This window comes from Oreochromis aureus, linkage group 19 (assembly GCF_013358895.1).
Source record: "Oreochromis aureus strain Israel breed Guangdong linkage group 19, ZZ_aureus, whole genome shotgun sequence".
In the NCBI taxonomy this organism is placed as follows: Eukaryota; Metazoa; Chordata; class Actinopteri; order Cichliformes; family Cichlidae; genus Oreochromis; species Oreochromis aureus.
Genome location: NC_052960.1, coordinates 24,904,372 through 24,919,444, shown reverse-complemented (window position 1 = coordinate 24,919,444; position 15,073 = coordinate 24,904,372). Strand labels below are relative to the sequence as shown.

The following is a 15,073-nucleotide window of genomic DNA, read 5'->3' as shown; positions in this document are numbered from 1 at the left end:
GTTCTATCCATCAACACAGGAGGCATAATAACTGCGTAATGAGGACTCACGCTTCTTGAAACCGCTTCTTGGGCGTCCGCTGAATCTGCAGCTCCTGATTGGTTGTTACAAAATGCAAAGCAAGTGTCCACTGAAGCCTGTAGCTCACTGCAGGATGAGAAGCAACCAAGACCTGTAGCTTGCTGCAGGATGAGAAGCGCGTTGTAAACCGAGACCTGTAGCTTGCTGCAGGATGAGAAGAACTTTGCACACCGAAGCCTCCAGATGGATTGGGACACGTTTTCACTGTATCTACTCTGGTCGAAAGAATCCACGCTTCGTACTGATGTCCACAATACTTTTATTCTGCTCACAATCATGGAGCACCGTGAAAACTAGAACAAGTAAAAATAATATCAATAGCACATATATTCATCTCAGCGACATATTTCTTTTCACAAAGTGCACAAGTGTTAAACAAATAACAGCGTAATGCTTTTTACCGTGTACACCTCATAAACCAGCAGTAGAAAAGATGTATATTCGAAAAGTCCGCCGTGTTACCGCTCTGTCTTGTCTCTCCCGCGCACAACTTCCGGTTCCCGCGACTCACAGGAAGTGACTACTTCACAATAATTTTATCAGAAACATTTCTTATAAGAAAGGTGTATCACTGGATTCACAGGTTATCTTTTTCCTACTGCAAATGTACACAAACATCAATACCAAATAAAGAAAACAACGAGAAAACAACATAACGATCTCAGATGCGCTACTGGTGTTGTCATGGCAACCAACACAAACATTTCAGCGTCAGCTACACACCCCCACCGCCCGACTGAGGCTGGGGCTCCATCCAGCCGAACTAACCCCCCCGCCCCCCCAGAGAAGGAGAGGAAATCGGCCACGACCGTCTGCGCACCTGGCCTGTGGATCACCTTGAACTGAAACAGCTGCAGAGCCACATACCACCAAGTGATCCGGGCATTCTTCATGTGTGCCATTGCAGCGGGGCATGGTCTGTGCAGAGGGGGAATGGGTGCCCCGGGAGGGATTAGGAAAGGGAGTCGACCGCCCACCGGATCGCCAAACATTCCTTCTCGACCGTGCTATACTGGTGCTACGTCCACACGTACCCGGGTATTTTTGAAAACGCAGATTTTTCTATGCGTTTGCACCTTTCGTCCACACGTAAACGGCGTTTTCAGTCACTGAAAACGGAGATTTCTAAAAACGCCTGCCAGGGTGGATATTTTCGAAAACTCCGTTTTTGCATTTACGTGTGGACAAGAAAAACGGAGAAAACGCAGCGTCAAAGGTGTGCGCCTTTTTTGACGTCACACTGTGCGCCACGTTATTGTTTCGGTGAAATGAATTTCTACAATACTGTTACTGTTAATTGTACTCTCTGCAGTGTTTAAATGCTTACATAAACACACATAGTTACTGTCCCTCCACACATACGACTCGGTTCTGTTTCTATGCCCCATCTTTGTTTACTATTTCCCACCGAGGCTTCTAGACTTCTGATTGGCCAACATTTCTACACGGTTAGGAATATATCGCCACCTGTTGCTTTGGCATGTTCCTAGCAGCGTTTTCCTTCATTTCTGCGTTTACGTGTGGACGGGATTATTTTTTAAAACGAAAACGGAAAATCTCCGTTTTCAAAAATACCCGTGTACGTGTGGACGTAGCCTGGGACTCCCGATCCGCCAGGTTCTGGCTGATGTAGAGAACTGGGCGGTCAGCTCCCCCTACCTGCTGGGACAAAACGGCTCCCAGCCCTCTGTTTAAGGCATCTGTCTGCAGACAAAAAGGGAGGGAAAAGTTAGGTGTGAACAGCAGCGGCTCCCCGCAGAGAGCCTGTTTTAGCTGCACAATTGCTGCAGGCAGGATGCAATGTCTGCTGTTTTCTCCACCTGTGGACGCACCTGCCCGTGACAGACTCCCCAACCTGTGCAGTTTTGCTCTCAGGTCCAGCACGTACTGAATCTCATTTTTCACGGGGCTCCTCCCTTCCTCCCAGTTTTCTTTAATCAGGTCGAGCACCCCCCACGGCTGTCTGCTCTACAGCAACTCAAAGGGAGAAAATCCCGTGGAGGTCTGGGGTACCTCCCTCACTGCAAACAGCAGAGGGTCTAACCAGCGATCCCAATTGCGTTCATCCTTGTGAACGAACTTATGAATCATGGACTTTAAAGTCTTGTTCAGCCGCTCCACCAGCCCGTCAGTCTGAAGGAGGTAGACGCTGGTCTGAACAGATTTAATGCCCAGTAATTTTTTGCCCAGTGTGTGAATGTGTGTGTGAATGGGTGGATGACTGGATGTGTAAAGCGCTTTGGGGTCCTTACAAATACAGGCCATTTACCATTTAGCTCCTTTAGTGTGCGAGACATGAACGCCGTGCCCTGGTCGGTTAGTATTTCTTTTGGAATACCAACCTGGGAGATGACCTTAAACAGGGCTTGCGCACACTTTTCGGCCTCCTCCCCCCCAGAGTCAGTGTTAGATGACCCCGCGTCACCGCTGAACGCCGTGCAGACATTACACGTGTCTAAAGGTCACAATCTCATCCCCGCATACTGTCCCAGCAAGCTATGTAACCCCGGCCAATTGGTTGGTGCCCAAAATTAGGGGATGCAACAGGCGCTGACCAACCGGCACCTTTACCCCTTGCGTTTTGCCCTTGTATTGTAGCAGCAGCGGCACCACAGGATACTTATGTCCCCATACACACACTTCACCTCCACCCATTCTGCTTCCCACAACGCCCCAGGCCGAACCAAGCTTTGGTGGACCAGGGTCTGCGTCCAGCCCGAGTCCACCTTCTTGACACCTTACCGGAATGTGGTACGTCCCTCCGGGACCGGGGGCAGGTGCTGTAGCCCCGGCGATGCGGAACACCCGTCCCAACTCATTGGACATTCCCGCAGTAGGTGCCCCGGCCACACACACTTCCAGGACTCTGGCCCTGGCGTCTGTGCGGTTCCCCGTGGCTCAGAAGCGCCGTCGGGCAATTCTGGGCCCCCGGCCTGAAGCAGCGCTGTGAAGGGGTTTGTGGGACTCCACACGCCGGCGCCTGAACTCAGCGTTTGATGAGCGGGCCGCTCCGCCGTGTAGCCTCCGGTCTGGCGGCCAGGTGATGGCAGGGGACCCAGTGGGCAGTGGCCTTGGGCAGCCCCTCAAAAAACACTGCTCGAGGACCACGAGGTTCAGCCCCGGACGTTTGCTGAGTTCACAGTTCTTTGCCTGAGTTCAGTTTTGTGTCTTTCACCTCTTTTACGAGCTCAACATTTATTACTTTTGTAAATATAATTTTTTGAGTTTAATAAATTAAAACCCTACTTTTCTAATAATTCCTGTGACTCATCCTGGTTTTTCAACTCGGTCCATCACACACTGAACTAGTTTTACATAAGTCTTCCATAAAAATCTTATTCAGTATAAACATATATGAGTTTATATATAAGAGCAGTGTTTATGTCTCTTGGTTCCCTTTCCCTTTTTCCTTTAAGGTTAGAAATAAGACCAGAACAAGACAGTTTGGTTTCTGGTGCCACATTTGGTAAAAACTCTCCTTTTAACTCTAATTAACAGGAATTATTGACTTCCTCTACACAAAGCTGCTGTTGCTTCTCTCATGCCAGCATGTTTTATTTAGTTCTCTGTTTATGTGGACTATCAGTGAAACTGGTAATGTAAAATAGAAAGGCAGGACATCTACTTTTAGCTCATGTTAGTTCCCATGAATGTAGCTCATCCTGCTCACAAGATATATCTGATACCAATTAAGATGTTTCGCTCAGTCTGCTTCCTGTTTTCCCTCAGCTCTCTCTGAAAAGTATGATTGCTTATCCTGGGCTAATGTCTCACAAAGCTCTTATCATGATATAGTTCTGTCCTTATTGTTTATGTTACAGTTGATACAACAGGCCCAAAAAATGAGAGCACATTACATTTGCGTGAGTTATACTCTGTATGTTTTTGTATTAAAGTAAATAATGTGTGAGTCAATTCAAAAGTTACCTGAGGTCGGGATAAGCAGATCCCAGTGAAAAGATTTGCATCTGTATGGCAGGAATATCTTGGAGTTTTAGCACTTCTGCAATCTTGGTCAGGATTTCCTTTAACCAGTCTTGTTTGGATCCCTGTGAAGACAAATCAGTGATGTCAGTTTAGTCTGCAAGTTTCCCCAAACTGTAATCAGCATAGCTGCTGTTTTTGGAAATAATTATGTTTTTTCTTCTGGAGTAATTGCACTGGAATTTCCAGCTAGCTGGGCAGTTTATGCGAATTTTCAATTCTTTCAGTTACACAGACTGAAAATTTGCTCCAGTTCTTATCTAAAAGTCCTGTAGTGTAAGTGGCGAAGGATCTTGTTCCATTTTACCTTATTATAATTCCTGTCTCATAATAGTAACCCCCTCCCACTCCTTGTCCTCTCACCATTCCAGATCCAACATCTATTGAGAAATGTATTTTTCTATGTCTTACTGATTTTTCTTTTTATTCACTTGATTTTAAAAGTAAAACCAAAGTAAGAGGGTAAATTTCAAAACTTTAATACAGCCCGTCAATAGTTGTTTTATTGTTGTTAGTTGAATTTGTGACTAAGGTTGTTTGCCTCATTCTGCTTCCTGGGTGCTACCAACACACAGGACCTCAAGTGGGAGCCCACCATCACCTCTGTCATAAAGAAGGTCCAGCAGGGCATGTACTTCTTGAGGCAGCTGAAGAAATTCAACCTGCCAACAACACTGCAATCATCGAGTCCATCCTCATCTCCTCCATTACCGTGTGGTATGATGGAGCCACCATCAGGGACAAACAGACTGCAGCGTGTTGTGCGCTTTGCTGAGAAGGTGATTGGCTGTAGACTCCCATCTCTGCAGCACCTGTACACCTCCAGGACACTGGGGCGTGCAGCTCGGATCACAGCTGACCCTTCTCATTCTGGACACAGTCTGTTTGACCTGCTCCCCTCAGGCATAAGAACAGTTTCTTCCCCTCTGCTGTTGGATTCATGAACAATAACGGATGATCTGATATCGTCGTTTTGGTGTTGTTCCCAGATCATCATGAAAATGTTGTTCCAGGTTCAACATTGCAAGTGACCAATCACATTGTTGTGACGTTATTCTTTTGCGCGCCAAGCCATTCGTGCATTTATGAAATTCCAATGTTGCAAGGACAATATCAATTCTGCTTACTGTTTATTAAAGGGTTAGGGTTAGGGTCAGGGTCCATTGATCGGCGGACAGAGGCGTTTTCTCGCAGCTTAAGTACAGTTTTTTGTTTTACGGCGGTTTTTCCCGAAGTCGCAAAAGTATGATGTCACAACATTCTGATTGGTCACTTGCAATGTTGATCCTGGAACAACATTTAGTATGATGATCTGGGAACAACACCAACATGACAATATCAGATCGTGCAACAATAACCATATGACTGTTCCCACCACAAACACATGACCAGTGGTTCTTAACCTGGGTTCGATCGAACCCTAGGGGTTCGGTGAGTCGGTCTCAGGGGTTCGGCAGAGCCTCCACCACGGAGGTTGCAGAGGTCCAGACACACCCGAATTATCGTGTAAATTTGTGATGACACGCCCCCTTCTGGCCATCACTGGCTGCAGATGATCGTGCTACACTGGTTGGCCAATCAGTGCTGCGGGGAATGTAGTGCGCGCAGTAGTCAACATGTGAATGTTGTGGTAGTGCTTCGTGTGATTTTTTCTAACATTTTAATCCATACTAACTATGTCGGCTAAAAGAAGAAAGTGGTCGGACGAATATGTACAATATGGATTCACATGTATCACGGAACGTGATGGGAGTGAGCGTCCTATCTGCATGATTTGCAATGCCAAGTTGAGCAACTCTAGTCTCGCACCGGCAAAACTAAAGGAACACTTCTTGAAGCTGCATGGAGACGGGGAATACAAGAACACAACACCAGATTCGATGAAAGGCCCACTCTGCCTCCTCTTGGATTTGTACCCGTTAACAAACCGATCCTCACAGCATCGTACGAAGTTGCTTACCTGATCGCAAAGCAGGGCAAGCCACACACCATTGGTGAAACACTCGTGAAACCAGCTGCGTTAAAGATGGCAAATCTGATACTCGGAACAGCGGCCGAAGGTAAATTATCCCAAATTCCTCTTTCAAATGACACCGTCAGCGACAGAATAGAAGACATGAGAAAAGACATCTTGGCTCAAGTAGTCGCCGATCTGATTTCAAGCCCGGCAAAATTCAGCCTTCAACTCGATGAGAGCGCAGACGTTGCTAATCTAAGCCATCTTACTGTTTTTGTGCGCTATGTGAAAGATGACATGATAAAAGAAGATTTTTTATTTTGTAAGCCTCTTACAACAACAACTAAGGCAGCCGATGTGAAGAAGCTTGTGGATGACTTCTTCAGAGACAACAATCTTTCATGGGACATGGTTTCTGCAGTTTGTACGGACAGAGCTCCAGTCATGCTGGGAAAAAACTCTGGTTTTGGTGTGCTAGTAAAAGCCGATGCACCACACATCATTGTGACTCGTTGTATTTTGCACAGGCATGCATTGGCAACAAAAACCTTGCCTCCAAAAATGGCAGAAGTATTAAAAACTGTGGTGGAATGTGTGAACTATGTGCGAAATAGTGCTCTGAGGCACCGCATCTTCAGTGAGCTGTGTAAAGAAATGGGCTCTGAAGTCGAGGTACTTCTGTACCATTCTAATGTTTGGTGGTTATCCCGGGGACAGGTGCTGAATCGTGTTTTTGCCATGCGTGTGGAATTAGCCCTGTTTTTGCAAGAGCACCAACACTGTCATGCAGATTGCTTCAAAAATCCTGAGTTCATTCTCATTTTAGCGTACATGGCTGATATATTCGCAGCTCTCAATCATCTCAATCAGCAGATGCAGGGTGGTGGAGTCAATATCATAGAAGCGGAAGAACACCTGAAGGCTTTTCAAAAAAAGCTAATGTTATGGAAACGACGAACAGAGAACAACAACTTCGCAAACTTCCCCCTTCTGGACAACTGTGTAAGTAAGATCGAAGATGTGTCTGGAATCGGAGATATTCCTGTATCCACGGAACTGAAGCAAACAATTGCAACGCACTTAGATGAGCTTGCAAAGTCTCTTGACAGATATTTCCCTACAAGAGAGTCATATCCAGCATGGGTGAGACAGCCGTTCACGTTTGCTGTTGAGACAGCAGATGTCAATGATGAATACCTTGACGAAATCATTGAAATTCAGCAGAGCCAGGTTCAACAGCAACTCTTCAGAACAACAACGCTCTCAACGTTTTGGTGTCGACAAACTGACAAGTATCCAATTATTGCTAAGGAAGCCCTGGATTCTTTTATACCATTTGTTACAACATATCTTTGCGAGCAATCCTTTTCGACGATGCTGGACATAAAAACGAAGAAAAGGAACAGACTTTTCTGTGAAAATGACATGAGAGTGGCACTTGCCAAGGTGAAGCCATTCATATCTAAACTGGTCTCTCAAAGGCAACAGCAGAAGTCACACTGATTTGCAGGTATGTAATTTGTTGTAAGTTCATGCATTGTGTTGGTTTTGTTCTTTGAACAAGGTGATGTTCATGCACGGCTCATTTTGTCTTGAATTTGAAATTTTTTTTAAAAAAATTTTTTCACTGAAGAGGGGTTCGGAGAATGCGCATATGAAACTGGTGGGGTTCGGTAACTCCAACAAGGTTAAGAACCACTGCCCTATACTGTGTTCTCTGAATCTGTTCCATTTTTGCACTGATCATCACCTGCATGCATGTGTATATCAATCTGCTTAGCACTTTTAATTTAAATTTTTATGTTTATTTAAGCGTTTGTCTTACAGTATGTTTTGCAATAAGTACCACAGCAATTTCCTTATGTTGTAAACCTGCTCAACATTTGACAATAAAATGTGTAGAGCGCTTTGAGTACTCCGTGAGAGTAGAAAAGCGCTATATAAGAATCAGTCCATTTACCATTTAACCCTTTCTGATTCTGAATCACCCTGTCAAACAATGTTATGCTGATCAGTGTTTGTGCTTGATTGATTTTATTTGTGTCTCAGTTAAAGTGTGCATTAAAGATCAAGTCTCACCATTTTGGCAAACAGCTCGTGCAGTTTCTCTGCATTTTCTTTCACAGTCTCATAAGCCTTCTGCTGCTGAATGCTGTCCTTCAGTTTGATCTTTCCTTTCAGGAGCCTCTGGACATACTCTACTGTCATTTCCTGGTAAAGCTGACCAATCAGCTCCTGAATTTAAACCAAGTATTTAAGTAGTCAGAGCGCATCATAATCCTTTCACTAAAACATTAGCAATGAAGGCAATAATGGCCATTCAGTCCATTATAAAGTTTCATCCTTTTACCTGGTAAGAGGACTGACTCGAACCCTGAAGTTGTTGAAGCTCTTCTTCAGTGCTATTCAGCAGCTTCTCAAACGTGTTCTTCTTCAGCCAGTCACTGGTTCCCAGTTTTTTGTAGTGTGGCTGTGTGAGGAACAAATAACACAGTTTTTAAATCTTTGATTAAAACATATTAGGATTTAATCCTGAGGATTATTGATATCTGCATTTGTAAAGAACTTACCTTGAGGATCTTGTGCACAGGGGTTAATAAATAAGTGTGGGCAGACTGTTTCATCTCAGTCAGGACCTGCAAACAGTTTTTCCGCACATCCTCTGGGAATAGATCGCGGTCCACAAGGAAGTCCCTTTAGACAGACCACACAGGACACATCAGCTCACAGTGAAGTATTCACCTGTTATGATGAAGGTAAAATTATAATTTTATCTCCATCTAACTGGATCAGAAACATACCTGAACTGTTCGACACAGCTGAGGTTTGCCTTTATGAAAGCTTTGCTGTGCGGTTTGTTCTGCTTAATGATGTCTTCATGAAAATTTTGATACCTGCAGAAGATTAAGAACAGTTTTCACATTTATTATCTTGTTATTACCAAACATTAAACTAAAATGTATTTTCAAATGACAATATTTAAAAGACAGCCTTGTGAAGCCTTGTTACCTCTGCATGAAGTCTGTCAGGTTGGATGTTATTTTCTGGGCCTTGTGCGGGTCTCTTACAGTTATATGTGCTGATGTCATGATGCCGTTGATAAACTGAAGACAAATGGATTGGCAAATCAGTGGCAGTTTTAAGTACTTAAAGTACTTTACACAGCAATGCACTTCCAGCATTTTCAGATCCAGTTAAACTAACAGCAGGAACCAAACCCAGTGCTTTACAATGTTAGTGACTAACCCAAGTGATTAAGCTACAGAACCATGGGAGGGTTTGAAACTGTGACTTTCTATAAATGACCAAAACAAAAATAATTCTCTTCCTTGTTTGTTAATTTTTTCCTCAAAGTTTCTCAAAGTCTTTTTCAGTTTGGTTAATATGTGCAGTAGGCTGGAAAACATTTATCGGCACTTCTTTGGAAAGTTTTAAAGTGGATAACAGAGTACATGTCATGTCAAAACAATGTTACATCATTATTTAACCACAACAATTTTTCATTGCACAGTTCTGACACAGGAATTTATTCAAAGCCTCTCATCATGGTCAGTAATGGTCAACAATTAGAAGTCAACAAATGCATGACTCACTATAAGGATCCTTAAAGTTGGCCACCACAAGTGACGCCTTTCACTTTATATTAATACATTTTTATAAAAGCATCGATTTCAGCCTCTTTTATATCAAGTTGTTGCAGCAACTCTACCTGGATGACATCATAGGCCACAGGACTGACGTAGCAACCATCATCTCTTGTCGGCTCCTTTCCTTGATCCCACTCTTTCTTTGCTTCATCCAATACTCGGTCAATAAAAATCATCAGGTCGCTCTAAACACACAACAACACACAGCTGCCACTTTTAAACTGCTTTCACGTGTAAAGATTTAATTACTGACAGTAATAATTACATCTTCAATATTATGTCTAAAACAACATCCACCAAAACCAACAACTCTTTTTTTTCCCCAGATATTTTTATTACATCAGTTTTACAAAAGACAAATTAAACAATGTGCTGTTTTCTTTTTGCAGAACGTAAAACAATATGCGACATACATTCCCACCTCATAATTACAACAGTGCCAGTAGATGTAAAAAAAAAAGAAAGAGCCAAGCTAATAATGCAAAAATAAACCCTGGAATACGAAATAACAGTTCCTGAGTGGACAAAAAAGATGTGCAAAGTTTAAAAACCCACACCCCTACACAAAACCCCCCCAAAACCAAACCAAACCAAAACAAACAAAACAAACAAAAAAAGGTCTAAGATTTAAAATGAGTGGTCAGCTTACTCATTGTAATAAATCAAATCCGTAAAAAACCTATAAACAAAGCAGATAAATAAATGCCATCATAAAGTACAGGCACAATAGAGTTTGTATAATTTAACATAAAATAAAATAAAGTCTGATCTGGCTAAATGGGAGTGTTGCGGGACCACAAAGTCTGAACATGATCAAAAAAGAGTTGCCAGATCTGAAAAAATGTGGCCATAGACCCACGCAGGGTGAATTAATCTTTTCGAGTCTGCTAAATTGCAAAGCATCTCTGATCCAGATTTCCCACGATGGGGGAGAAGGGGACTTCCAACATAACAATATTCTGCGTCACCTTTGCCAATAAGGTGAGAAATGCAACCAAATCTGCCTGGGGCATCGGCAAAACAGCTGCATCAGGAAGAACCCCAAACATGCAGTTGAGGGCACAGGTTGGAGGGGCAGCTGGATGATCTTTGATAGAGTCAGAAAAATATTAATCCGATATTGTTTGAGGGAGCAGAACGTATGTATTAAGGAGGCAGGTGTTTGATGACAGCGGTCGCAATCAGGGCTAAGGTTGGGGTATATTTGAGCAAGTCTGGCTTTACTCCAGTGTACACGGGTGTAAAATCTTACATTGAATTAACCCATGTTTGGCACATAATGAGAAGCAATGGACCCGGTAAAGAATTTTATCCCAAAAGTCATGCTGAATCACACATCCCAAATCCCTCTCCCATGCCATTTTAATAGCCAAGGTTAAGGAGTTACTAAAGGAACATATTCTCTCATTGTCAGGGTGTCGTGTGTGGATGCGAGGAAGAGATGACCCAAACGCAGGACTCGTTGATGAGTGACGAATTGAAGGTCGAGTTTATTATCGAGAGCGGATGAACAGAACATGAAATGGAGGACTGACTGATCTGAAAAGACTGAACTGGCTGGCTGGACTGGACACACGTACGGCGTAGACAACATCAATGACACGACAATGAATGGAGGGAAACTGAGGACTTGAATACACGGAGGGATGAAGATGATAATGAGAGACCGGTGAGTACACAGCTGAACTTAATCTGAGTAAAGACACAAGGAGGTAACTGAAACACAATACAGAGGCAATGAGAATGAGTGGGAAATAAACAGTGAACATGAACAGAAAACGCTGGGTCAATGACCCAAGAACCCTGACACTCATACAGACAGGATATCAGGCCCTGTCATGAGGGGGGAGGTAACAAAAGGTTATCAAAGTCATGACAAGGAGGTCTAGATGGGCACTGGGAGTATTTCTCCTTAACAAAACTCCGGATTTGTAAATAACAAAAGAAATGACTTTTTGCAAGGCCAAATTTAAAAGAAAGCTGTTCAAAAGAAGCAAAGACTTGATACCCAACGAGGTCCACAAATACAAAGCGCCATCAACTAAAGGAGGTTGAAAAGAAGGATTTTTCAAAATGGGTGACTGAAGGGAAAAAACTTTAACTTAAAATAACGACGAAATTGATACCATATTTTCAAGGTAACTTTCACAATAGTGTTATTATAAAAATCTCCAAAAAGTTGATTCTGTTCATCTGGACGTAGCGTTTTGTGGAAGAAACGTTTCATCACTCATCCAACTGACTTCTTCAGTCTCAGCTGACTGCAGGTTTCCCCAATCTTATAAACAGTACATTTGCATAATGACTGAAACCAGCCCACTGAAGGAACAATGGGCTGGTCAGTTCCTTAATCTTAATATGCAAATTCTCATGACCATTGATCAACAACCACTGACCAAAACCCACTGATCAAAGACCACTGATCAATGGCCATGAGTACCATTCACAGAGAGTTGGGGAATGGCTGCAATCACAGCATTGTAAGATTTACTTTCCTGGATGATTGAGAATGCATCAAGATGTTATTATAAAAACCTGCGCTTGGACGTTGCGCAGGTTTTTATAAATCAGGGCAGGTAAGGAGGATAAGACACAGGAAGAGGTCTCCAAGCTTAGCCACGCCGGGGCATTGTTCATCTCTCAACTTATATCCAGAAATAAGGCTAAACAGTTCAAGTATTGAGAGCACCGTAGGAATTGAAGATGCTGGTTTGAGATACAAAGAAGCAAATCATCTGCATATAAGGAGACCCTTTGTTCCATACCATTTCTAGTAACCCTGGTGATACATCGGTTAGATCTGGCGATATGGCCAAAGGCTCAATGGCAATTGCAAAAAGCAATGGTACCATGGGACAGCCCTGCCTAGTCCCTCTGAAAAGAGGAAAAAAGTCCGAATATGTGCCATTTGTTTTAACAGCGGCAAGCAGGGAAGCATAAAGAAGCTTCAACCATGCGATGATTATTTTACCAAAGTCAAATTTTTCCAAAACATAAAAAAGGTATCCCCACTCGACTCTGTCAAAAGCTTACTCAGCATCTAAACTGATCACAAATTCAGGGCTGTTGGAGTCTGAAGGATTGTAAAGAACATTAAACAAACGTCTAAGATTAGAGAAGGCATATCTCCCTTTAATAAATCCTGTTTGATCCAGACTAATTACAGATGGCAAGAGTGCTTCCACACGCATCGCTAAAAGTTAGGCAAGGATTTTATAGTCCACATTTAGCAAAGAAATGGGACAGTATGAGCCACATTGTAATGGATCCTTATCCTTTTTTAAGATCAAGGATATAGATGCCTGTAGTAGAGATGGTGGGAGGGATCCAACTTCAAATGCGGGGCCAGTTTAGGCATAAATTTACGATAGAACTCAACGGGAAACCCGTCCTGTCTGGGACACTTAGAACACTGTAATTTGTTGATAGCTGATGTAGCCGGATGGGCTACTGGCCTTTCTTTTTCTTTCTCCCTCCCGTCCGTTTGGCAAAAAGCAGTAGTCAATGCTGGCAAACCGCGACGGATTGATCAGCAAGATAGTAGATCATATGACAGCTACAGGTAGGCTCTCGCTTAATCTCGGATTCCCTCCGAGTACTAGAATCTGTAATAATATAGTTTTTGCGGCCTGTAGTAGCGCGGCAGTTTCTGTTTTATTCGGCGTATGGAGAGAGGTGCTCGAGTTATCTCCACCAGTGAGAGTATAGCGCCTCCGGTCCTGGGGTAAGCCGTTAAAACTACTTTTATTAGCATTCACAGCTACAAGAGGCTAGGGTTACATTTATCTGTTGTTTTAGGGTTTGATTGCTGCCTTCACCTCTCCGTGGCAAATCGCCCAACCTTAATTGGAGAATCAAGACGCCTGCCTAGTCGCTGTTTGAGGGCTCCTCCTCGCTGGAGCTGCTGTCTTGTTTTGTCGTGAAACTGTTTTTATTAAGTGGGCTTACCTTTTTCTGGTTCGCCTGGTTCTATTCTATTTTATTCTGGATTGTTGCTTGTACCCACGCTTCTGTGATCGGGCTGAAGCGGTCCTCTGCCCGAGTGTCGTGCTGGGAACTTTAAATCGCCTCAGTTGCCGGTCTCAGCCTGTGGGGAGCCAGACCGACTTGTGATCGAGGCCTGGACAATTACCACCAGCACGAGTGGTAGTTTGACTCGTGAGGCGTAAGCCTTCCAGTTTGGTGTGTGTGTGCATATGTGATTTCTTTTATTAAAGCTATTAAAGATTGAAGTTTTAGTTTTTATGATATGTAGCGAGCCTGATGCTCAGTGTCCTTTTATTCTTTTAATGTGTTGCTCTGTTTTATTTCAGTGAATGGAGGACGTGCCAGTGGCCCTGGGACCTCAGGTGGTGGGTCGTTTTCACACTTTCCTTTGTACAGCACTGGGTGCCGGCTGTAGTGATTTTCTTTTTGTGTGATTTTCTTTTGGGTCCGCGGCTGCTGGTAAATCCAAGTTCCATGATTGTTTTATTTTCATTTTAGGACGCTGTCAGCAACGACGCTACATTTTGTTTTCTTAATATTTTACTCTTTATTTCTTTTACTATAAATAAAACTGTTAATATTTGAGCCAACCTGCCTGTATGTGCATCCTTGAATTTGTACGGCCTGTTTTATTCACTTTTACTTATTTTTCTTAAATATATATTTCCTAGGGGTGAAATTCCCCTAGGTGGCGTTGTCGTTTATTAGTTTTTATCTAACCCCGCCGACCACTTGGTCACATACTTGGCGTTGTCGACAGGACACACATTTGAGGTAGACGTTTGGTCTTGTAAATTGTTTTATTTTTGCAGAGAGAATAATTCACCTGTTTTGAAGGCTCTGTTTTTTTTTTTAGTGTGTGATTATAGACAAGACAGTAGTATCCAGGTATAGGAGGACGAGTAATAGGATTTTAGCACCTTGCTGATTTAATTTTCCCTTTTTTTTGGTCTAAATTTATTATGGAGGAAGAATTGCAGCAACTTAGAGACTTGGTAGCGCAGATAATGAGCAATTGGGGCGCAGTGCTGGAGTCTGGTGGTGGTGCTGCGTCGGCCTCCTTCGCACCAGCTGGTTGCATACCAAATGTTGGTAGCCAGGCCGCCGTTACAGAGCGTTTGGTGGTGGTGCCTAGGGACCGTAAATGTCCCATGTTCAATGGCAGAACGGGCATCAATATAGCTGAATGGGTTCAAGAGGTTCAAGCGTGCATGCGCCTGGCACCTGTCTGTTGCTGATCAAGCGTTCTTTATTTTTGACCATTTAGAGGGTGTTAGATCCCAGTTACCCCTGTACAGGTGGTCTGGACCGGCTCTCCATCCTTCGGGTCAGAGTCCCTTAATCCCTACGGGTATTACCCTGTTAGGTGATGTTGAGACTAGTTTAAGCCGGTGGCGAGGAGACTAGCTCAGCCTCT

General features: G+C 43.4%; 2 protein-coding genes across 3 annotated transcripts in view; one reads left to right on the top strand and one right to left on the bottom strand.

The window, feature by feature from the left end:
- Positions 1-15,073, bottom strand: part of LOC120434831 (tumor necrosis factor alpha-induced protein 2-like) — a 41,412-nt gene that overhangs the window by 10,946 nt on the left and 15,393 nt on the right. Inside the window, exons 4-10 of one of the 2 annotated variants that reach the window (XM_039603259.1) lie at positions 9,732-9,854; positions 9,032-9,126; positions 8,824-8,916; positions 8,593-8,716; positions 8,373-8,492; positions 8,102-8,257; positions 4,009-4,130 (exon numbers count right to left, since the gene is read on the bottom strand). In XM_039603259.1, coding sequence (XP_039459193.1) covers positions 4,009-4,130; positions 8,102-8,257; positions 8,373-8,492; positions 8,593-8,716; positions 8,824-8,916; positions 9,032-9,126; positions 9,732-9,854 — 833 coding nt within the window. Of the gene's footprint in view, positions 1-4,008; positions 4,131-4,942; positions 4,995-8,101; positions 8,258-8,372; positions 8,493-8,592; positions 8,717-8,823; positions 8,917-9,031; positions 9,127-9,731; positions 9,855-15,073 lie in introns of those variants that run through there. The other variant, XM_039603260.1, reaches the window with a different exon arrangement.
- LOC120434833 (protein ZBED8-like) lies at positions 5,386-14,545 on the top strand. Its single transcript, XM_039603261.1, has 3 exons — positions 5,386-7,532; positions 11,084-11,338; positions 13,983-14,545. The coding sequence occupies exon 1, from the start codon at positions 6,092-6,094 to the stop codon at positions 7,523-7,525; it is 1,434 nt and encodes a 477-aa protein (XP_039459195.1). The 5' UTR covers positions 5,386-6,091; the 3' UTR covers positions 7,526-7,532; positions 11,084-11,338; positions 13,983-14,545.

Excerpts from the sequence above, each read along its gene's own strand:
- LOC120434833 (XM_039603261.1), top strand. The coding sequence starts at position 6,092 with ATGGCAAATCTGATACTCGGAACAGCGGCCGAAGGTAAATTATCCCAA.